The sequence below is a fragment of the Malurus melanocephalus genome, unplaced genomic scaffold (assembly GCF_030028575.1).
Source record: "Malurus melanocephalus ecotype Western Australia unplaced genomic scaffold, MMel_1.1 scaffold_15, whole genome shotgun sequence".
Lineage (NCBI taxonomy): Eukaryota > Metazoa > Chordata > Aves > Passeriformes > Maluridae > Malurus > Malurus melanocephalus.
Genome location: NW_026623247.1, coordinates 4691375 through 4715780, shown reverse-complemented (window position 1 = coordinate 4715780; position 24406 = coordinate 4691375). Strand labels below are relative to the sequence as shown.

General features: G+C 41.4%; 2 protein-coding genes across 5 annotated transcripts in view; one reads left to right on the top strand and one right to left on the bottom strand.

Annotated features, from left to right (window-relative positions):
* Window positions 1-5425: 5425 nt before the first annotated feature.
* Window positions 5426-13922, top strand: NIPSNAP3A (nipsnap homolog 3A). The gene is made up of 6 exons (XM_057385234.1): window positions 5426-5573; window positions 7589-7790; window positions 10738-10899; window positions 12354-12503; window positions 12887-12973; window positions 13078-13922. The coding sequence occupies exons 1-6, from the start codon at window positions 5499-5501 to the stop codon at window positions 13152-13154; spliced, it is 753 nt and encodes a 250-aa protein (XP_057241217.1). The 5' UTR covers window positions 5426-5498; the 3' UTR covers window positions 13155-13922.
* A 1845-nt stretch (window positions 13923-15767) lies between these two features.
* Window positions 15768-24406, bottom strand: part of ABCA1 (ATP binding cassette subfamily A member 1) — a 91142-nt gene continuing 82503 nt past the window's right edge. For all 4 annotated transcript variants that reach the window (XM_057385205.1, XM_057385196.1, XM_057385221.1 and 1 more), the window contains 10 exons: window positions 24199-24328; window positions 23945-24065; window positions 23706-23768; window positions 23142-23248; window positions 22599-22740; window positions 20516-20650; window positions 20184-20287; window positions 19945-20037; window positions 19523-19766; window positions 15768-19320 (listed from right to left, as the gene is read on the bottom strand). In XM_057385205.1, the coding sequence (XP_057241188.1) occupies window positions 19180-19320; window positions 19523-19766; window positions 19945-20037; window positions 20184-20287; window positions 20516-20650; window positions 22599-22740; window positions 23142-23248; window positions 23706-23768; window positions 23945-24065; window positions 24199-24328 (1280 nt within the window). In that variant the 3' untranslated portion in view covers window positions 15768-19179. The remainder of the gene's footprint in view (window positions 19321-19522; window positions 19767-19944; window positions 20038-20183; window positions 20288-20515; window positions 20651-22598; window positions 22741-23141; window positions 23249-23705; window positions 23769-23944; window positions 24066-24198; window positions 24329-24406) is intronic.

Here is a 24406-nt window from a genome sequence, read left to right as displayed (position 1 = left end):
AAAAAAAAAAAAAAAAAAAAAAAGCAGAATTTATGTGCCACAAGGACTTTTGGCAGAACTCCTAAGATAAGGAAGAAACTAATAAAGCAAACACAGCAACTGTGCTGAGATCAGCTACAACTGGATAAAAAGTAATTCTGTCAGAGGGAGAGTGGGACCACTGACTCACAGCCCACCAACTAAAGAAACCCACCAAATCAAAGAGAAAATCAGAGCATGTGGACTAATTATTATCATGTGGACAAGGAAGAGAATCATTTAACTAATAGAAGGTATAATACTAATTAATAAAAAAATCTGTAACTTGTAACCAATGAACTGTGATTTCTTTGTTTGCTAAAAGGTACAAATGGTGTAAAATATTGACAATCCGGGAGCCAGCCTTTTGTGGGTTGCCCCCAGGCTCCCTATTTTGCACAAACTAGAATAAAAAAATAGAGATACCTTGTCTTAGTGTGTAAATTGGTGCTTCATTCAAGACAAGAATACAAGTGCAACTTTGGCTAAATCCGAGAGAAAATCTCACTCTCCACTTCCAGAAGACAGCTTATCATACACATAAAAGAGACCAAATAAGAGAAGCCTGACAGGAGTTTTAACTAAGGAGAGATGATCTGGGTGATTTATCAACATCCTTTCAGACCTTGATTTTATTAGGGAAAATGTTAATTGAGCTAGTTAGAATCTGTGAAATAAAAAGTCAACTCAACTAGGTCTTCCTCATGTAAACCTGCATCTCATATTGAGTCCTTTCAGTGCTCTTTGTAGCAAGGACCTCCCAGTTCTCAGCTGCATCATGCTTTAAATATCTACAGTGTCAGAAGCTACCTTATGTCACCCCATCTGTGGAGACATGCATGCAGAGCATTCGGTTTTTGCCCAATTTACTAAAAATGGATTGACTAAAAGGAATACTTCACTCACAACTTTTAAAAATATCATTTGCAAAGTCCAAGTAGATATTCTGAGAGGAACAACTGCAATTAGAGTGGTCAAGTAATATGCATAAACAATTAATACTTCTTAAATACTGTAATATTTTTGGCCTGTTGACGGGAAAGAATTTTTAGTGTATATAATTCAGAAGTTCTGAATATAACCATTTGTACAAAAACAACTGGAGAATTCTAGTGTGTGTGTTGTCTTTAACATGTCCCTTCTTCTGGAGTCATTAAACTTTTACAGAATTCCTAGGAAAAATAAAAGAAAGGAAAAACCCATTGATGTAAGAAACAGCCTTTCTAAAAAAAGAACAGGGAGCATAAATGTCTGTTTTCTTTTGAACTTAATTCAAATGGATATAGTGGCCTGCTACCAGGTTTTGCTACAGCTACTTGAAAGATGAGCAGAGAGCATTTTGATACAGTAGAATTTATCTCCTCCAAGATTTGGTGTAAGCATTAACACAAAGTGTGATGGTGACAAACATTAGACTTAAGTGTTAAAAAAAAACCCAAGCAGTATGGAGCAGTTCTCTAATTCCTTTCCACATAGCTGTAAGTGCCTGCTCTGCTCTTTCACTTCCTACTGTGCAGCTCTGGAAGACAACAGTCTCTCAGACAGGCCAAGATAATGGGCTCCATGCTGGTGTGGTCAGGGGATGCGTCAAACCTCAACACATATTTGGGTGTGGAATGGATAAATCCAGAGGGAAGAACACAGATCTACTTCTCAGGAAGATAAAGTGTTGTGTTGTTCTCCCACTGGCTTCTCCAGCAAAGCAAAAACATGGAATCAATTTTCTCTGTGCTCATTCACTGCCTGGTAGGGCACCTGCACATGGCTCTGGTTCAACCATGGGCCTAGGTACTAAGGATACTAATGTGACTCTTACCACTGTTAAACACAAAGATGACATTGGTTCTTGTAGGCATTCTAATGAGTTCTACACAATAAATATTTATACACAATACAGATTGTTTGAATGAGGTGAGGAATGCATACTGGCTAGGAAAAACAGGGAAGAAAATACCAAGTTTGCTAAGTTGTTATCCAGATTTTCATATGGAACAGTTGAGAGAAAGGAAACCAGAGGATATTTACATGTTCTGGCCTACTGGGAACATACCAAGAGGCTGCATTACATTCAGGAATGTTGCCTTGTGTGCGTAGCAGGAAACCACTTGTTCCTTGCTCACACAGCAGCAGATTGAAAGAGAGGAAGGGAAGCACTCAGTATGAGAGATTTGTGAAAACCTAATAGTGGAAAGCCCATGTCTAACACACTAAACAAGCTTGTTGCACACCTTTCTCAAGCCTATAAACAGCACAGCACTATGCCATGGAAACCCTACTGCCACTGAAAGAAAATGTGGTGAGTTACACCCTTCTACACTTTTGAAAACTGCCCTTCTGAGAAAGATTAAACTCTGAGATTTATGGAGAAATAGAAGGAAATATCCTTGATTTATTATTCATACAACAGGAAACTGGAAGCTGTGATTTGCAAATGGGAACATCCCCCTAGCTAAGTAACAGGTACTGTGCTTTCTCCTTTTCCAAAACTCTGAGTTACTTTCTTTGCATTTAAGCAAACATCACAAAAGAAATTTAAGCTGCTTTTGAAAGCAATAAATGTTTGGCTACAAATGCTTACCTTTCTTCCATTACCACCATCTCACATGGAGTATAAAGCATATAAAAAACCACTACCCAGTCCTTGCCCACATTCACAAGACATATATAGTTGAGATTAAAAGTGTTCACTATTCCATGGGAGAATGAGAATGATGATGGATGAAAATGGAGTACATGATGGATGCAGGGAGTGCAATGCGCACAAATCACCTTTTTACATTTTGCCTCCATGGAGCTTCGGCTTCCACTAGTAAGAATAATTTTTAATAAACATCTTGTACTTGGGTGGTTCTGCCAGTCACAGTAACATAAATTGAATACTGCACGTGATTCATCAATTCAATACCAAACTAAAAACTTCCCATCAAAAACCGGATACTATTCAGAATGAGTTCTTTCACAAGATCAGTGCTGTCATTTCCAGATGTTCAGTACCATCTGTGAGCAGCCTGTGAAGCACAGCTCCCATTCAGCATGATGTGTGTGGGTAGACAGACTTCTGAGTGGCAGTCAGGAGTTGGAGGTGCAATCCTCTCTGCCACTGTCTCTGCCACATCCACTTAGAAGGACAGAGATAACCCTGGACTTCTAGAAGAGTATGAATGAGAAAATATCAGGAAGTATAGTGAAACCAAATTCCAGGCAAGACTGCACAGCTGAAAGAACAGTCTTCTCAACAAATTTTATTTTAGTCACTTCCTTAACTGCAGTTTTCTTAAATTTACTTGCTATGTAAGATCATTTGCTGACTTATTTCAGGGAATCATTTCAGGCCTACACTGAATTCTAGTATAGTTTTGTACATTTTAACTCTGCATTGTTTTGAACAGTTATGCTCAATTATGAAAATCATGTTGTATTCCCTGACTACACAAAAATAAGTATAAAATCAAAGCTTTTGATTATTCAGGTTAGCAAGAACAAAACTTTTTTATGACTACTCACTTCAAATCCTGGCATGTGTGGACTTTATTCACAAGAAAGCAAACACAGAAAAAGTTCAAACAATAACAATAAAATCTTTTAAAAATGTAAAGGAATATTCCACTACAACATGGTTATGAAGACCATACAATTAAAGAATCAAGAAGTTTAAATATTTTGGAATTTACCATCTCATTCCTTCCTTTCAGCAGAAACAAAATTTGTTCATAAGTGAAAAAAATCTCCATGTTCACCCAATTTCAAAATAGCAGCAACTGCATCAGTAATCGCACTTCATGTCATTCTGTGACAATGTGAATCTGCTGTAGAAACTCTTGAAACTTATTTCCTGCCGTATTGCAAAAATCCTGTAACTTGCAAAATAACATATATACACAATGTAGATGCTTCATTCTTTCCACAAGACTCTTTTAATATGTTTCTTAGAACAACTATTTTCTATATTATTTTAATTTGGACAATGTTTCATCCTGAATTTGTCCTAACAAAATGAAAATTTGTTTATTGTGAGAAAAAGCATCTCAGCTCCATAGGCATGAATTCACAATTGCTCTTACCACATTTAATTCCATGCAGAGACCCTCAAAATCAATTCTTTGGTGTAAAGAATGTGCTGCCCCTCTTAAGAGGAATCCTAAAAGATGCCTCATTAATTTAGTCTTCCATAAAGCATCCTTTGCTAGTCGCTCATTTCACAGGTAAACAGCTCATCACAAGTAAAACTCTAGATTGCACTGATACCAGAGGAAATTTTATCTTTATATTCATCTTAGACAATAGAAAAGATACAATGTCAGCCATCACAAAATCCCACCCTTTGGTAACTGTGCTTAAAAGATGCATGTAGCTGAATCCAGAGCTATAATGGGGTGAGAGCTCTTGATGCTGTGCAAGGTTGGCACCTCTGGCTTGACTCAAAAGAATGCCACAGAGGAACACCATAAGAAGACTTTCTTATGGAGGAGAACTGCAGCTGAAGGATTTGTATCTGCACAGTTTGAAATTTGATTCTGCAGAGAAGGATCCGTGTGATCATTTTGATCAATTTGGTCTTGGGGTGTGGGTGATTTATTTACTGACTGATTTGGCTCAGGGCGGCCTGTGAGGAACAAGGTCCCAGGACTCCTCAAGCAGTTAGGATACTTTTTATTGTATTCAGGTGCATGGGCAGAGACACAGATACATTTCATGCGCTGATGCCTGGTGATTTAATCGAGAGATTCTCAGCTGTTGCCCCTGGTTACAGCTATGATAGAGTTAATTTCTTCTCAGTAGTCAACAATCCTGTTTTGGATTAGGAATAAGAATGGTGCCGATAACACACTGATGTTTCAGTACTCTGCCAAGTCTTGTTTATCCTAACTTAGACTTATTTTCCCTTGTCTCATGTTCTGCCAGGGAGGCGGTCCACAAACGAAACTGGGAGGGAGCAGAGCCGGGACAGGTGACACGAACTGACCAAAGGGATGTTCCACACCACAGAACGTCATGCCCGGTGTATGATCCGGAAGGTCGGATGATCTGATTTCAGGAAGGGGAGGTGTGGCTCAGTCAGTGGGTGGTCAGCAATTGCATTGTGCATGGCTCGGTGTTGTTGCTGTTATTATTGTATTTTACCTTATTTTCAATTAAATAACAGTGTGTAAACTGTTATTTTCTCAATATACAAGTTTTAATTTGATTCTCCTCCCCATACCTCCGAGGTGAGGGGATAAGGAGGGCAGACAGGAGGGGAAGCTGAGCGAGCGGCTGCGTCGCGCTTCATCTCCCGCTGACCTTAAAACCACGCCAGCCACACCTCCCCCGTTCCCCGTCCGCCCTGGCTGGGCTGGCGGCGGGGCGGTCTGCAGAGGCGGCCCCAGCGACCGCCCCGCCCGCGGGAGGGAGGCTCGGCCGCCGCGCCGCCCCCATGCCAGGCCCCGCCGTCGGTGTGTGCTCCCGGGCGGTGTCTGTGGCCGGGCCGTGCCGTGCCTGCCATGCTGCCGCCGGGGCTCCTCCGCCGCCCGCTCGCCGCMGCCGCCCGCCTGGCCCTGCAGCGTGCCGGCCCTCAGGTAGCGGCGGGGGGCGGGTCGGGGGCGGTGCGGCCGGGCGGGGCCCCGCGCCATGGCGGCGCCGTCTGTCACCAACTGTGACAGCGCGGGCTGAGGGCCCTGCCCGGGTTTGTGTGGGATCCGTCCCCGGATCGCGGGATCCATCCGTTTGGGAAAGACCGCTGAGATCAGCGGGTCCTCCCCATGCCCGAGCACCCGAATCTTGTGAACCAGAGCGTGGCTCCAAAGTGTCACGTCCGTCTTTAACAGCTCGAGGGACRGTGACTCCRCCGCCTCCCTGTGCAGCCCATTCCAATGTCTCGTTACCCCTTCTTCAGAATTTCTTCCTGATGTCGTATGTCTGAATCTTTCCTGGTGTAGTTTGAGACTATGACCTCTTACCCTGTCACTGTCCTCAGCCTGCGAGCAAAGGCCGACCCCTACCTGGCTACAGCCTTCTTTCAGGGGGCTGTAGAGAGTGACRAAGTCACCTCTGATCCTCTTTTTCTSCAGGCTAAACACTCCCAGYTCSCTCAACTCCTCTKCATAARACCTGTMCTCCATACCCTTYCCCTAATCCGTTGCCCTTCTCTKCAACAGAAGTGGTCCTGCAGTGTCTCTGTATTTGTTTAARCACCAGAAAGCATGAGGGCCTCTCTTTTCTCACAGAAATCTGATGTGGAATGGGTCGCTAGTGCAGACTCACCACTGGGTTGGGATCCTGCAGGGGTTTATAGCCGCCCCAAGAAGCTGTGACTCATGGCAGCCAATATCAAGTGTGTCGTGCTGCCATTGAGCAACCAAACCTTTGGTCTTGACCTTCTGTATTGAACGACCTGAAAGTGCAGCCAGTTGGGAGGTCWGACTCTTCTCCCAGGTAACAAGTGACAAAAGTAACAAGGTAACAAGTGACAAAATGAGAAGATGTGGCCTCAAGTTGTCTAAACCAGGAGATGTTTAGATTAGAYATTAGGAAAAATATTATTCACAGAAGGGTTGTAAAGCAGTAGAATAGGCTGCTAGGCTGCCTAGGGAAGTGGTGGAGTCACCATCCCTGGAAGTGTTTGAAAAGGAGGTAGATACAKCACTTGAGGATATGGTTTAATTGTTGGACATAGTACACCTGGGTAGATGGTGGATAGGATGATCTTAAAAGTAATTTCCAAACCTAACCAATTATCTTCTGTGGCTTGAGCTGCATGGTGCACATGCCTGCAGGTTGTGAAATGAGACATCCAAAATCCATCCTGCAGATGCCTTTGTGCAAATATGGACTAAGGCCAAAGATGTATTTTAGCCTTAATTTTTCATGTTTTACTTGAGAGGTGAGTAGCATGTTTCAGGTTTTTGAGGCTGTTGCAAGTGTATGCTTAGTCTGGGACTCCCAAAGGGTTTTATCTTATATGAATAGAAAAACTGTTCTTGACCAGCCCTTGGGAAGCAGCCAAGAAAGGGTTAGGATGCAAACTTCAGCATCTTGTGTTGGARTGAATCCCTCTTTTCCCAAGTGTTGGTATCTTTGTCTTTCTTTTGCCAATAATGTGTAATTTGCTAATACTGCTACAAGATTGTAAGTAGTAAACATGATCCAGCAGTGTGAGTTGGTTGGGTAAGCGCAACACAGGCAAATATTGGTGTTGCTTCCTCTCTGGTGGTGTCTCAACAGCCTTGACTTTGAATAATATATTCAGCCAAATACATCTTGCTGCTGACTTCCTGAGGAAGGAGTTGAGAAAAGGAAAATCCTTCTTTGTTATGAGCTAATAATTAAACATTTGTATTGAACAAAAGTCACATCACAGTCTGTTGCATTACCAAAAGGAGTGGCAGCAAATAATGCACAKGGGAACTGTTTCCAAAGAAGAGTGTCACAAGGTACTTCTTTTGTAATGGACATCCTGAAGTAAGTACCCCTTTTCCAGCCTGCAGTAAAAGATCCTTCTATAGTATTGCATTAATTTAAAAAAAATTAGACAGACTAGACCTTTCTGGTTTGAGAATTATTTTTTCTAATTTGTCTTACTATTTTCTTTTAGGTACACCTTGCAACAGGGCCCAGACAAAATAATGGCGTTTTCTATGAAATCCGCACATATGATATTAAGCCAGCGAGGATGAAGGAGTTTGTGGAAATGGTCAACAAGTACATTCACTTCCGCTTAGCTCACTCAGAGCTGGTGGGATTCTGGCACACGGAGCTGGGAGCGATGAATAAGGTGTTTCACATTTGGAAGTACGGTACGGTCAGCATCCCTTTGCACTGCTCTGCTCTCTGTGTGTTCCCTGTCTGCTAGGCAAGAAGGTGAGGGGAATGCTTACCTACCTGGCTTTTATTTGTTGCTCTTTCTGTGAGGAGGTGCCCTCTAAGCATTGCTCCTCTACTGGTTAGTGACAAGAACACTTCAGAGCTTGTYGTGTTGGGATGAGAAAGTTACAAATGTTCTTGAACAGCAGCCTCTGCTCAAAACAGGCATAATGGAGGAACTGTGGCTGAGTGCTTTGTTCATGGTAAATATTTTTAACTTAGGGCCAGATTCCACAAATGCCTTGAAAGTTTCRAAGTGAATGGGAAAAAGGAAATATGCACAGATATGCAGTCTATATGTGCTTATGTGCATGTATAATTGTACTCAAATTTGAGATCCGAATAACAATCACTCCCATAAAAAAGGGAGCATGCAGTTTGCATGCTTAAACTTGTTATGCAGTGGGCCTGTATKGAGGTAGGAAGCCACTCCACCAGGTCTGACTTCTCAAGCACCATGTTCTCTTGGAACTTTACCCTTGCTAGCAATAGGCTTTTTGCAGTATAATCAACTTTTTCTGTTGTTGGAGTTGATGCTGACATGGGAAGTATAGGTGAGCCAAGAAAAGCTACTATTAAACCAAAAACTAGGTGGATGGGCTGTGCTTTTTGTGGACCCTGAGGGAAGTTGATACTTGGGTTACAGAGGAGTAGGAAGTCACACTGGTTTATTCCCCTTGAACTCCTGCTGCATTCCAGGTACATCTTCATGTTGAGACAGTGTGCTCATTGAAGTCCAGTACATTTACAGTACTTGTTTAGATTAAAGGATCACCCTTGTTATTTTGGAGTAATCATCTATGGAATCATAGACTCACAGAGTGGTTTGTTTCCTCTCAGCCATGTTGCTGAGGCCTCATCCAGCCTGGCCTCGAACACTTCCAGTGACTGGGCATCCACAGCTTCTCTGAGCAATCTGCTCCAGTGAAGAAATTCTCACAGTGAAGAATTTATTCACTATATATAATCTAGATCTTGCTCCATCCTGGAAGGTATTYAAGGCCAGGCTGGATGGAGCTCTGACCAGCCTGGTGTAGTGGAAGGTGTCCCTGCCCATGGCCMGGGTTAAAACTAGSTGRTGTTTAGAGGTCCCTTCCAATCCAAACCATCCTATGATTCTAAACCAAGTCTCTTGTCAGCTTAAAGCYATTCCCCCTTGCCCTWTCACTACATACCCTTGTAAAAAGTCCCWCTCCAGCTTTCTTACAGGGTCCCTTTAGGTACTGGAATGCTGCTGTAAGATCTCCCTGAAGCCTTCTCTCCTCCWGGCTGAATAGCCCAGACTCTCTCAGCCTGTCTTCAGAGGAGAGGTGGTCGGGTGCTTGGATKATCTTTGTGGCCTCCTCTGATGTCAGTCMTTCTTCCCTCATCCACCAAAGCTRTAACCCCACAAAAGAAGGCCACCAAATTTGTCAGGCACAATTTTCCCTTTGTGAAGCTGTGTTGGCTGTCATCAATCTTCTCTGAGCCTTGACATAATTTCCAGAAGGATCTGCTTCTTCATCTTGCCAGACACAGAGGTGRAACTGACCAGGCTGTAGTTCTGCAGTTCTTTCTTATGTCCCTTTTTAAAAATGGGCTGTCATAATTTCTCAAATATGATGAAAAATGGCTTAGCTGCTTCCTCTGCCAGGACCTGGGAATATAGCTCATTGAGTCCCATGGACTTGTGCACCTTCASATTCCTTAGATGATCTCAAAYCTGAACTTTTCCTACAGTAGATGGTTCTTTATYCTCTAAGTCCCTGCCTTTGCCTTCTGTGACTTGGTGGGTCTGGCTGGACCATTTTCCAGTGCAGACCAAGGCAAAAAAGACACKGAGAATCTCATCATTTTTCATGACCTGGGCAGCCATGTCTTCCTTCAAGAGAGAGCCATTCATCTATCAATATTTTGGGTTCACTTGCATTTATAAATTATCCTGCCTCTCAGAATGTTTTGGCTATTGTTACTATCAAAATAAAAAACCTAGTAATTAGGGGAAACTTGTAAAATGCAAAACTAAGGAAGAACCTATATTTTTCTTTTGTAAAAGTGTTTTGCATGTCTAATTGTGRTGGTTTAACCCTCCACCCCACCTTGAGACCACTCTATGATTGGAGAAATGAGCAAACTTTACAATATGCTTTCTCCTAGATTCATCAGGCCCCGCTTAAATAATTGCTGTATTTATCTCTTAGTCCCAAGATACTGGTATTTCTTGAAGTTATTCCCATTCGCAGATGCTGGATTTTTCTTTTATAATACTGGGAGCTGTTTACATAAATACATTGCTTAAGATGCCACTGCAGCCTAGGCAGTTGAAATTCAAACACTCTTAATTAAGTGGATTTGTTTTTCATTAAGAAAAAAAAAGAAAATGTTTAGCTTTTGGGCATTTAACATCTTTTTATGTAACTTAACACACAAACTGTGTGTTACTTCTGCACTTTAAATGTCACTTTATGTAAGTGACAAGCCACATTTATTAATTTTTTTCTTGGTAAGCTGTTACTTCTCCTGTTTTGTTTTTTTTTTATCACTTCACTTCCATATCCACTTTGCTTTCTCCAAATCTTATCCTTGGTAACTTGCCAGTAGTCTCTGTGATTGCCATGTGTACATCTTTTTTAACAGTAAAATTGCTAAACTAATTTTAACTCCTTTGTAAACTTCCTTTGGCCTGAGTCCATTTTAATCTGAGAGCTAAAGCAGATTTTAAAGGAATTTTTGCAGAACTTAAAGGCAATTTACCACATCTGCTTTGAGCTAAYACAATGTCTAAAAATACCAGTTTCAGAATTAGATAAGTGCAGTTTTCTTTCTTGTAATTATGTATTTTGATTGAGTCTGATGTAACATTAAATGCATTTCTTCATAGTTTTTTTTCCTTTCTTACAGATAATTTTGCTCACAGGACAGCAGTCCGGCAGGCACTAGCCAATGACAAAGACTGGCAGGGAAAATTCATCTCTGTGGCTCTCCCCCTGGTAGAGAAGCAGCACAATGAGGTTGCTTATCTGGTGCCCTGGTGTCAACTTGGGAAGCCTCCAAAAGAAGGGGGTGAGCTTATCWTCTCTTTGGCCAATTAAAGTTACTGACACTATCAAAAAATGGCTTAAAGTTTAAACCAGGTATTGCGTTTTATGACCCTTTATGTAACAAATGCATGTACATGCACCCATGTGGAAAAGGTGACATAACACAGATGAGAGAGAGAGTTTTTAAGAAGGATTTTACACTAACATGCATCAATAACTGACTAGAGTCCTGACATTAAGGTTGTTAATAATCAGGATTGTGAATTGCTAAACGAACATGCAAAATGGCAGCACCTGGAGTCATCCTGGACTTCCTTTGTCTGTTCATCAGTGAGAGGGCATCTCCTGGATAATGGTTGTTCTCTTTCACAGAGATTCTTATCAATTTGCTTTGATGTTACTGCTTCTTTTACATAAAAGTTTAAAAGATTCCCTACTTTTTAGGGATAGATAGGTGAAAGTCAAGCATTCTTTGTAACAACCATAGGTTAGGTGTATAAATATGTCCCTAAGTATTTTAATTGTCTCTGTAGCAAATTTGATATTAATAGTATTGACTGTTTCTCAGTTAATGAACATTTGCAGACCTTGTTTCATGAAGTGACATAGAACAGCTTCAGCCTTTASTACATGTGTAGATACAGTAATCTTTGTTTTTTATTTCCCCAGGATTTGGAATTTTATTCTGCTACAGTTGAATTTGAAAGCAATCCAGTTTTCTCTAAAATCTGGAGAGATGACCTTTCAAACAATGCTGTAGTTTACCCCCAGCCYATTGCTGGAGAATGACACCAGACACTGCCAAGTAGCAAGTGTCTGGCTTTYTATTACTGTGTCAGCAATTGTGATCTGAAGTAACAACCTGAACGGAAAGAAGACAAATAACTTCTAGTAGGACTGGAGTTTCTTGGCCAGTTATGCCATTTTTCTACAAATGAGGGAGATTGCTTGGCACAACAGAGGTGTAAACTAATCCTGCTGTRTTGATTATGCTGTCAGATCTCACTGTGACCAACTGCCAGAAGACAAAGGCGTTTGTAATGTCATAAACCACTTAAATGCCAGAAAACATCACCAGTCTTAGAAAAGACCACCCAGCATTGCTCAAGCTGTCACCCAAATCCCTCAAACACGGAGGAGCATTTGTGATTTCTGAAAATTAGTCTGAATCTCCCAAAATTTCCATGCAAAGTTTCTAAGTTGGTCTTTGTGTGAAGYCTTACATTCTTCAGGGCTCTAGTACTTATATTTACACTTGAACTAACTGCAGTTAGTGAGCCTGTGCTCTTCTGAGCTCCTGGAAAGTGTGAGTTCTTGTGCATATTGGGTTGAAGAGGCAGTTCCCTGCAGTCCCCTGATAGCAGGGAAATGTGATCCTGGTTTCACAGCAAATACATTGGCCATGACACACTGTTCAAGAGCTGATGTATTAATTTGTATTTCCTTCCTTGTGRTAGTGTTTGCCTTTTCTTCTAGGGGTATATGAATGGGTTACTTTCCAGATGAAGCCTGGTGGGCCAGCATTGTGGGGTGAAGCATTTCGAGCTGCAATCAACGCTCACATCAATACAGGATATACCAAGCTGATTGGTGTTTTCCACACAGAATATGGATTACTTAACACAGGTACTCATCAATTTCTGATACAGACTTTGCATGGGAAGGGCAGAGGCAGAGGGGCAAGCCCCCATCCTGGATCAGGATTGGCCAGCTTGCTGAAAATTTTYGTGTGGATTACCAAAGTTCTGTAAACAGTCCTTGAACCCATCTTTGTGTATTGGGTTATAGACTTAAGCCAGTTGCCACAATCTTAAAAGACTCTCAGATCTGATGTTAAAGTCAAACCATGTAAAAGCTCAGTAAAAGATCGTCCCACCACTGGCATGCCCGGAGAATTGTTTCTGCTAACTGCAAAGCATGTTGCAGATGAAGGCAGRTTACTTGAACTTACAGTACAGGTTGTGTTGCAGCATAACAGTGTTCAGCGGAGTTTGTTTGTATTTTCTCAGTCCATGTGTTGTGGTGGAATGAGAGTGCAGATCACCGGGCATCGGGAAGACACAGTGCCCATGAAGATGCCAGAGTCGTAGCAGCAGGTAAGACATGATGGTTCTAGAGAAGTCACTCATGTTACCTGCATGCATGCTGAGAGAAGTACACGCTGAAATACTGTCTTAATTAAACATGCATTTAATTTTAGTGCGTGACAGTGTCAGATTCTTGGAGTCCCAGCAAAATGCACTTCTGATTCCTCTGCAATGCTCACCACTGAAGTAACCTTCATCTAAAGGATGTAACTGATGGCAGAAGAGACAAGATGGAAGTGCTGTCAGCAAGTGACATAGATCCTCATACCCTCATGAGCTGAGCTGTTCTTCACTTGACAAAAAATGGATTCAAAATGCTGCACAAGCAATGTAAATCAGCTTTCTGATACCAGTTGCTAAAGAAAACTTTAGGGTGATGTTTCTACGTCCCCAGGAAGAACTTGGGCCATATCATGACACAAACCGTGCTTCACCAGTCTTCGATTTTAATCCCTAAGTTCTTCACACTTTTTGCATAGTTAGATCACTTATCAAACTCAGTAAATTAAGTGCTCTTGTCCAGCATTCCATCCAGGGATGCTATCATTTTCATAACATACTTTGATGCCTCTTAAAATTATCACATCTTAGTTATTTCATACACTATAAAAAGGAAAACTCCCACATGTATCTTACCCAATTATGTTTGAATCAGACTTCAGCATTGGAAGGTTTTATATTGATTCTCGTCAATGTAAAAATCAGTGTTGCTTATTGCTACAATGGGGCTGATCAGATACTATATCCTAATGAGCTCTGCCACGAGACGTTTTACTTAATTTGTTAAGGGTCACTTCAGCCTTTTCCTTTTTTCTATTAAACACTGCCTCAAAACTGTGAGTTASCCTAACAAGCTTTGCCTTGGGTATTCTCATATTTGTTTAGGGTGCTAAAGCGGATTGTGTCACCACTTTTTGTCAGACTGTTGAAACCTAAATAAATGAGCATAAAGCATTCATTTTTGGTTTTTTATGGCTAAGCTCTTACTCAAATATGAAATGATAAATCACATTCTCCAAGGAGAAAATTCATTTTGCAAGTCTTTCAAAAATCCTTTTGGGCAACAAGAAGTTGCTTTAAGTAAGCTACAGTGAATAGCAGTAGGGTAGAGGACACGTGGGCTGAGAAGTCAAACTTCTATTTTSTGTACAGTGGTACAGAGCACCCTCTTCTGCAATTTATAGGTATTGACTATAAATTGCAGAGCACTTGGGAGGCTTTTCTACATGTAAATCATGGACCTCCAATGAGCAAATGGTTTCTGTACTGAACTATCTGTGCAGTTTGCAATGATTATTGCTTCTTTAAAGTGCATAAGATCTCACAGAAAGCACTAAAACCAGCTCTAGCCAATTAAGCTTATGTCCAAGGTAGGTGGATGGGATCTGGCTGCTGTAGTTAAGGGAATGTAACAGGTTCCAGCTGCTATACTGATGTCTTCATACCCTACTCCCTCCAACAAAGCCATGTGTAGCATTCTCAGGGTGGAACAAACATGACTTCAGAAACCAGTGTCTTATATTTTACAAATCAGCTTTTTAAAGGTACAAACAGCTGATGAACCATCATGTCATTCAGAACATTGCCTTAAAATGGGTTGTCTCAAAAGAAGACCTTCTTTCAGTAACAAAAACTTAGGCTGGAAAATGGGGAAAGAGAATTAAAAAGACATTCTTAATTTGAATGCAAAAATTGTTTTACTGGATTGCTTTGGTTGTTTTTCCATTTTTAATTAAAACTATTTTCCTTACCAGCAYTGAGAGTAAAGAACACTGAAGATGTTAGAGGTGTGCTTTATCCTGAGGTGCCAGCTATATACTACATTAAAACAGAAAACCCAARAAATTAAGAGGACTGGGCAATCACCAACCACATGAAGTTCAAYAAGGGAGAATGCCAGATTCTGCACCTGGATGGGGCAACYCTGACAGACAGGGGAATGAGATGGTCGAATGCAGCAGCACATAAAGGGACCAGGGAGTCCATGTTAAAGGCAAGTTGAACATGAGTCAGGCATGCCCTGGAAGCCAGGAGGGCCACCCACATCCTAAGGTGCATCAAGCACAGCATCACCAGCCAGGCAAGGGAGGGAATTGTCCCAGCGAGTTCTGGGGTGGCAATTCTGGGTGACACAATGTAAAAAAGACATTGATAGAAAGGGTCAACAAAGATGGTGAAGGGCCTTTAGGGGAATCTCTGAGGAGCAGCTGAGGGCACTTCGTCAGTTCAGTCTGGAGGAGACCATGGAGAGCTCAGTGCAGTTACAATTTCGTCATGAGGGGAAGAGGAGGGGCAGGCACTGATCCCTTCCCTGTGGYGACAGTGACAAGACTCTGGTCACCACAGAGAAGTGTGTCAGGGGAGGTTTAGACTGGGTATTAGAAAAACATTCTTCACCCAGAGGGTGGTTGGGCACTGGAACCACACCAGAGAAGTGGTCTCAGCACCAAGCCTGGCAGAGTTAAAAAAGCATTTGGACACTGCTCTCAGGCACGTGGTGTAACTCTTGGCTGTGCAGGGTCAGGAATTGGACTGGATGATCCTTTAGGGATCCCTTCCTGTTCTGTAACTCTGTGAAATTTGAATTGGCTTTTTTATTCAGGATGAATTTTCCTAATGAATATAACTTAAAGAATTGGTTGGATACTGGAACTTGGTTGATAGCGATACCATAGGCAGTAGCAGACATTTTAATATCAGCTTTTCTTGAGCAATCGCACTGGTTTTCTGCTTTCATTTGTAGAGTGCTGTTCAACATCAAACTATAGGGTGTTTTTAGAAAGGAAGAGTCAGCAACAGTTGCAACTTGCATCTCTGAATTTTTATTACAGAGGTGGGTACTTGAGTTGGGATTTAAACATCCAGAGAAGTTTATGCTTTGCAGTTGCATTTGACTTGGAATTAACCAATCCCTTTTATTTACCAACTTTAAAGTAGCACTTACAATATTTGAAAGTATCTCCTCATTTACCTGAAAATARTGTATCTACTCAGTACTAATTTTTAGAGCTACTGGAATGTTATGCATCAAAGTTCACAAAAAACCAAAATCAGGCAAAACAAAAGCACTCCTCAAAATAAAAATGCAAAAATTACACTTGTGAAGACCAATTGTGCCAAAACAGCTTTATTTTTTACTTAATACAAGGCAAYTAGAGTGCCTTTTAATACTTCACATAACAGATATTAGCAAATACAAATATATATACTTTTTTTTTGCTTTTAATGAAAATGTCCATTTAAGGATTTAACTTAGAAATTTCAGTTGTGAAATCTCTCTAGATTTTTGCAAAGTTAACAGATATTCCAGTGCAAAAATAGATCCCATTACAGATAGCATAAAGTGCTTGGAACAAAGGACCAACTATAATTCAGGAAGGAAAGATAAGAACAAAGTGGTTGTTTAACCGTGGGGAAAACAAAATGACTCCTTACTGAAACACAAATACACTACAAAGAGGGATGAAACATGTCAATAGTACTGAAGTTTAAAATAAGTTAACACCTCAGTGCAGTTTCATTATCAAGAGTGGTTCATATAATCTGTGTGACTCTAGAGTGATTTTTTCCCCAACACATACTTGAATGAGTAAATTAGTGGCTGTCTGAACATATTCCATGACAAATCTTCATGCCAGTGTTGCATTATGCTGTCTGTTCAGTACATACAATGCAGATCAGAACTGTGAAGTTAATATACACATTCACTTTTGTAAATGTGCAACTTTTGCAACGTCTTGGCACAGATAGCAGACCCTGCAAGCATGAGAGTCATGGGGCAGTAGGAATCAAGAATCTTTTTGGTGGGCTAAGGAAAGTGTATTACCATATAACTGTTGTTTCCCAGCACATTAATAACTTAAATGAGCAGCTACCAACAGCAAACCACAGCCTTTTCAGGACCAAATCTGAATCCTCCTAGAACTCGTTCTAGCTTTACATGCACTAGTTTGGTGCAGTGCAAAWCTTTAGCCCTTCACTTCTGTTATTTAATGCTGATTTCTAGCAGTGACTTTTAGSAGGGGTAAGCCTCCAGTACATGCTACTTACTTTCAATGATATTGTGACATACTTGTAGACTGTTCTGGAGTAGTCATGCTGTAGCTCTGCTGTTTCTGCACCTGGGAAGTGTGGTGTATTCATCACCCTGTAACTCATCCCCATAGAGTGACGATGCCATAAAGGTAATAACAAAGCATATTTTAAGTGAGGTATACCAATCCCCTTTACACTCCTTTTCTCAATCCCCTTAGCAATGAATTATACAGATAAAAAAAAAAAAAGTATGAAAAAGGCACTTCAGCAGAGCCTGTAGCAAGCTCTTACTTTACCTCAAGGCAGGACACAGAGGGGCAAGGAACTTGTTTTACTGTGTTTTAAAAAACTTAAGTTGGTCAGTGTTACCAAGTATTCTTGGAAATATGTAATAAATCTTCTTCAGGCTCATGCCAGCCTCTTCAGTGTTTGCTGGGCTGCTATGGTCATTCACAGAAGTTAATGGTCCATGACTGATTGATTCATGGAGTAGCATCAAAACTAGTGCAGAACCTCTGCGGATATTTAAGGCAGAGGCATGACATACAGGAATAGCTCAGGAACTGCACTTGTGTTCAAACCACATTACTGAACCAATTTTYGAATGTAAAAGCAATGCGGAGGGGCCCTAAAAGCATACTCTCCCATGACTGTTGCACAATGTGAACAAGAATTGGTTGTTCTTACTATATAATTTCCCCTCTAATATTAGTCTGGCTTTGTAAAACTTGAAAAATTGACTGATGAACTGTAGCACTATTATTTTGAAGTCTTGTTTTTAGGGGGATTTTTACTGAAACAGCTGTTTGTCACAWGTATAATAAGGGTGTATTCTCCAGTTAGGGATCACCTAATGACTGAAACTACACTGCACAACAGAAGCAGAAACTTACACATTAATGTTATACCAGTTTCCAAAAACGAAAATTTTAGGTGAACAACTTGCAGTTGTGTGCAGAGAGCAGCTGATTGCTAGACTCTGGAACGYGGTCAGATCATGAATGCAGCTATCCACCAAATGGATAGAAAGAGAGCATAGCATTACAGGCATAATGTAAAGAAATACCATGGCTACAAAGATCAACTGAAAGCATTTTCAATCCCTAATTATGCTACCTACCTATTTAAAGTCATAAATAATACTGTTTAAAAAAAAAATCTACATCTCGTTTCTAGTTTTATCTGGCAAATCCAGAAACAGCAACATGCTTGTGCTAAGCAGTAATTCCAGATGATGGGTACCTTTCTGGTGCAAAGCAGGGGTTAGAGAGCAGATATTACAAATCTGAGTGACATCTCACRATTTAGAATTTGCTCTTGGCATTAGCAGCTTGTACAACTACTGAGTTGGCTGCTGTGGTCCAAATCCTAGGTCTGCTTCTCACCCACTTCATTCTATCAGATGTTTATGCAGCTGCAACAGTACCTCAAAGGAGCAGGAAAGTACTTAACTGCACAAACACCTAGTCAGAGTATGTTGTTGATTGTGATGCTGGTGGGACAATCGTGCATTTGGAGGCCTCACAGTTCTGCATATCACCACTTGCTGATGAAGATGTATGGTTATGATAGCCTGTCTCTTGCCATCTCATCTGCACAGCACTGCTTTGTGGCCTCAGATTTGTTACCACCCACCTACACCAGTCTGGAAAAAGCCAACTGGTCAGTTATATTTTCACARCCTGGGGTTACAACACTGGTGGTGACTTTTCTTGCCACTGACTGTTCTGGTGCATTCATTGCCAGCAATGGATATAGCACCAGAAAATTCCCAGGCCTGACATGAATGTTCTAAAGACTAAAACATGCATGTCTAACATCTGTAAATAACCACTGGCCATGATTCCTCAATGAATTATTTTAGCAACCCTAATAAAAACATACTGTACAGAACAACATACAGTATGATTGAAAGCCCACAGCATCTAGTGGGTGTTTTACCACAGCTTCAGAGTTATACTGTAATGAGCGAAGTTCAAGTCTTTCACTTGAGAACAGTACAAGACGACTCCATGAGGCACTGCCCCTGTAAAGGAATTGTTTTCATTGCATTGAATTGCATTGCATTGAATGGTTATCAGTAGAGTGTCCAGTTGCTTTTCCTCTAGCTTCTTTGGGAGTATCCTATCCCAGGAAAAGGAAGTTTGCATTCTGCTCATCATTTCTTTGATGAAATTGGCTCACACACAACTTTCTTTTACCTTCTCATCTTGCAGGAAGGAGTTAAGGATTGCAATGTCTACCACAGTCTGGTKTTTGTGCAATGACAGGTCCTTAGTATGGTCGTCGTCACTTTGGTCCTTAGCAAAATTTACAAAAACCTACAAGAAAAAAGGCCATGTCACATATCACCATAGTATTTCATTAATTTATAGCATTTTAAGCACTGGACATCCTGAAATAGTCCTGGCATTCAGTATTCTGCTTTGTTTAAACCCTTAAAAGATAAGTCCATTAAATTGATGGATTTACTTCTCTATCTGCACAAAGAAGTTTTTGATGTCCGGGCTACTAAAAACTTACTTGGTCAAGTGTGGTCTGAGAAACAGAGTAGTCTTCTATGTGGAGTCTCTTTTTGTTCTGGGAGAGAATACTGAATATTTTGGCCAGAGAGGATGGTGAAGAGGGAAGTTGGTACTGCAGCATATTCCGATGTTTCTCCTTCAGGACACTTCCAGGGAAGGCATGCCCAAAGAACTCCTCAACWGGCTTCAGGTCTGGGTTTGCCCCTGCAATTCTCACCACTATGGTGTAACCATCTCCAAACCTGCAAACAAAAATGTCAACACAAGAGTTAAGTGCTTCTGAAATACAAGTAAGGCTAAAAAKTCAGCGTTTACCATAGTCAGAATAGCAATGGAAATGCTGCATGAAGAACTAAGCCTTACTGTATCTCCCTAAAAATGAAGACAACTCTGTGGTCTAAGTGARAAGAAAACATTTACCTGTTTTTCAGATGCTGAACACTCCCCAGACACCTGAATCGCCCATTGACCATTATCGCCATTCGAGTGCACAGGGCTTCACATTCTTCCATGCTGCAGGCAGAAATAACTTAGTAAATAACTTAAAAATAAATTAGTACAGCAAACAGCATTGAAGGGCAGAGCAGAAAGGCTGAACTTAGCATCCAGCCCTGGCAGATGTAAAAGCCAGGTTATGACACAAGTGGGCTGCTATTTACCTGTGAGATGTGAGCACCACTGATCTCCCCTCCTTGATTACACTCAGAGCGCAGTTCCACAAGAAACGACGTGCTTTGGGATCCATCCCTGTTGTTGGCTCATCCTGCAAAATGTATAAAAAAACCACATTATGCTGCTCTATTCTACTGACAAATGCCCCACCTTTGAAATGACCTGTGCATTCTGATCATGGAAAGATTGAAAATAAGCAAGTTTGACTCATTTTCTAAAATTAGAATGTAATTAATGYTCTGGATTTTAAGTTAGTCTTCATTTGAATGTTCTTCTGTTTTGCAAGAAAAACACTGCTGAGCAAAGGTTGCAGACTCACCAGGAACACCACAGGTGGCCCTCCAATAAGGGCAATGGCTGTGGAAAGCTTGCGTCTGTTCCCTCCGCTGTAGTTTCCAGCATATTTTTCTCCGTATTTCACAAGGCCCAGTTTCCGAATTGCCCACTCGCCAACCTATGACAGACAGCACACCACYACCTTGAACCAAGCATAGCAACATCTGCACAAAGAGATTTTTCTTATGAGCTTTGGCTTTAAAAACAGTTTTCAGATGGGCCATTCATCTGAGCATCTAACATGGCATGGATATGGAGTTTGAAACACACCATTCACCTCCAAATCAGGATATATGTAACCCTGTCTCTGAGAGGCCTGAAAAATTAAATGGCTGCAGCTTATCAACCAGTGGGCATGAGTTTAACATCAGCTGTTAACCATCAGTTTAATGCCATGCTAACCACCAGTCTAGCACTCTTAGTAGCACCAGCTTCAGCAAGCTTTTCTATTACTGCAGGCTTACAGCAGGGACATGCACACTAGTGACACACAGCAATCACACTGCAGTGATGTTTTGGGGATGTCTTTTTACCCCATCCCATTTTTTTGTTTGTTTGTTTTTTGTTCTGTGTCCGAAATAATTGCTTCTCCTCTCCCCCCCCCCCTCGGCTCTGGGGAGATCCTGATAGTTAACAGCCAGCCCAAGATTTCCTTCCAGAGTTGAAGTGGGCAGGGGAGGTAATATTCTCCACTCCAAGGGAAGTCCCCATCTTCGTTGGCAAATACCTTGTTCAAACCAAGACAGATTTTGGTGCCCAGTGTGAGGCTCGAGGGTATCGAGCGAAAAAGGTGCAAAAGGAGTAACAGTTTTGGGGTAACCTACTTTTGTGTGCTGAACATAGAAAACCTCACTAAGCAGCATCATGTGGTCTAGCATACCTTGGTTCAGGTGGCACATACTCATGGCTGTATTTTTCCTATTTGCAGCTCCTTTCCTAAACATGGTTCCTATGGCTAAGGCTATTATGGCCCTCCCTGCAGCACAGGGGAGGGCATGCGACAGCACAGAGCAGGCTGGCACTGTGTTTGTGCTTTGTTTGTTGTTGCTGCTGTTGTTTTTTGCTGTTGTTGCTGCTGTTTGTTTGTCTTGTTATACATACTAGAAAAGAACTGTTTTTGCTTTCCCCATATCTTTGCCTGAAAGACCCATAATTCCGAAGTTACAATAATTCAGAGGGAAGGGGGATCGTATTCTCCATTCCAAAGGGGGTCCCTGCCTTCCTTGGCAGATACCTATCTTTCAAACCAAGACAGGTGCATCTTAGCTCGTTGGATTGATGGGATCTGGCTTGTTATTCAGTAGTATCCCTAACAGTGCCAAGAGGCAGGCACCATTGCCCTGCAGACAAAAACGTGTTATGGGGAAGAGATTCAGCTACTACTCAATCATATGCAGAACTGGGTCCCTTTTTATATGGTGCTGGCAAGCACATCACATGGAAGAACTTGGCAGCAATCTTAGAAGGCACTTGGAGGTTTCCCCTATCATGTCACAGAGGGATTCGTGCTACTTGGACATATCCTAGATATCATCTACCTACAGCACCCAGGTCTATACAGTAAAAACTGTTAATTCCAGGAAACAACTGAGAAGGGTCTGCATAGTACTGGCAGMTGTCAATTGCCTACAGACAGTTACTGTAACCTCATATCTGACACCATAATCAATTGGAAAGCTGTAACTAGTCAGTGCAAGGCTCCAGCTAAGCTRTAGAGTATTTGCTGCTGGGGACTTSMAAGAATTCACTCKTRACAGCAGGTGAGGTTCTGCATGACCTACCAGCACCACAGCCCTTAGATTCTTAAAGGAAGAAAGTTGTTCTCTGAAGAAGAGCATTCCCTATGAGAACACAGGACCCAAGTTATTTGCCCTTCCATTTAGTACACTTTTCCAGGAAACACTGRAAAAACATGGCAACTTTTGGGTTGCCCTGAAGGAAAGGGAAACATTTCACCATACAGTATTTTCATCAGTTTCATATCACTATATGAGTTGAAGGGAGGGTGCATGCAAGCGAGAACTTGCAAAYTGGTCACTGGGGTGGGTCTTCCAGGTTTAATTTACCTTGCAGACTTCTTTCTCTGGAACACCTCTCAGGAGTGCAAAGAACTCCAAGTGCTCTCGTCCTGTCAGCAGCTCATTAACAGCATCAAACTGTGGGCAGTAGCCCATGTTCTGATGGACTTCTTGGATGTTGGACAAGATACTGAAAAAAAGCAAAACCCGTTGTTAGGATTTCATGAGTATATGCTGCTATTTTAGATGTTAAAAGGAGGAAAGTGAAACAGTGTTTCTGGAATCACTCAACTAACAAAAATACAGGATCCTAGAAGTTCACTTTTGTCAAGTTACTTCTTATCTCTCTCCCTCTTACCTTCATTTTTTTCTTAGAAAGGACATTTAAATGTGGAAGAGCTGTTATTCMGAAGTGGCTACCAGACTAAATCAACTTTCCTAAGCCACTCAAGTACTTTACCACACTTGAACAAGGGCTTACTTAAACAGATGCCAGGAGTTGTAAAAGGGGAAAGTGGAASAGAGTTTTGAAGTGGAAAAAAAGCTGTTAAAACCAAAGGAGAAAGCAAAGAAAAATTCGTTGTCTTTCACCTGTTGCCTTTGAGGAAAGCTTCTCCTCCTGTCACATCTGTATCACCAGTTAGCATCTTAAAAGTGGATGACTTGCCAGCACCATTTACTCCCAGGAGTCCAAAGCACTAGGGATATAAATGAGCAGAGTGTGTTTGAGAACAGGACTCAGCTGCATCATTTTCAGTACTGACAAGATGGGAAGAAGCAAACTTGATCATCAGGACAGCTAGAGAGACTCTTAAGCCCATTTTCAGAAAAAAAATTCAGGGTTTTTATTTTAAGTATAAAGCTTTARTCTAGGAAGATGAACAAACTGAGGTGTCACGTTGATACACAGTCACCACAGTGTATGTGTGCCAAACCTTGGATGCAGGAGTTTGGCCTCTGGTCCCAGACACTGAGCATTAAATAACTTCTTCAAAGGCAGAGACACAGAATCAGAACTGCTTCAGCTTCTATTTTCCTTTGATGTAATTTGAACATTCATCTGGTTTAAATCTTACTCCAACATGTACTGTACTGTCTTGTGGCTCTTAAACACTGCAGTAACAGCAAAACAATCCATTTGACAGATAAACTTACCTCTCCAGGGGGGATTCCAACACAGATCCTATCAACTGCTGGCTTTCTCTTCATTCTGTAAATCTGGAACCATAAGAAAAAAGAATGAGAAGGACAATGTCAAAAGACTCTCATTAGAGCCGTACATATTCARTGCTCCCAACTCAATCCAGTTTTGAGTTCATTGAATTCCTCTGATAAGGCACAGTSAACTGCATAGTTTTCTGTCAACAAGTAGGAATGCAGAAGTTCTCTGTCACCTTAGTTAGTTCCTTGATCTCCAAAATGTCACTCTGTCCTCCTCCACTGATTATCCTCTGCCTCTCTCTGGTTACATCTTCATCTTCATCATTCACAGGAGGCAGCTTGGCATAAACAGGCCTGAAGAACGCAACATGATAAAGCCTTAGAAGAAAATAGCAGGGCCTTCACAGGCAATATTCTCCCCTTTTCATGGGTGACACCACTGAAAACTTTACCAGCCTGCAATGGTGCAGTAAAGAGGACAACCTACCTGGGTTTGATGAAGAACCTGTACTGGATGAGCACTGTGATGAGAAAAAACACAACGCCCTCCACTGCCATGGCAAAGAGGTTCCTTCCCACCAGGTCCCATGACAGAGGGGACACAAAACGATTCTCTCCTGCCAAAATGAGATTWAAAGCACAATCACTTTTCAAGAGCAAGGGGAGTGGGCTAGCATTTCTTCCAGCAGAGCTCA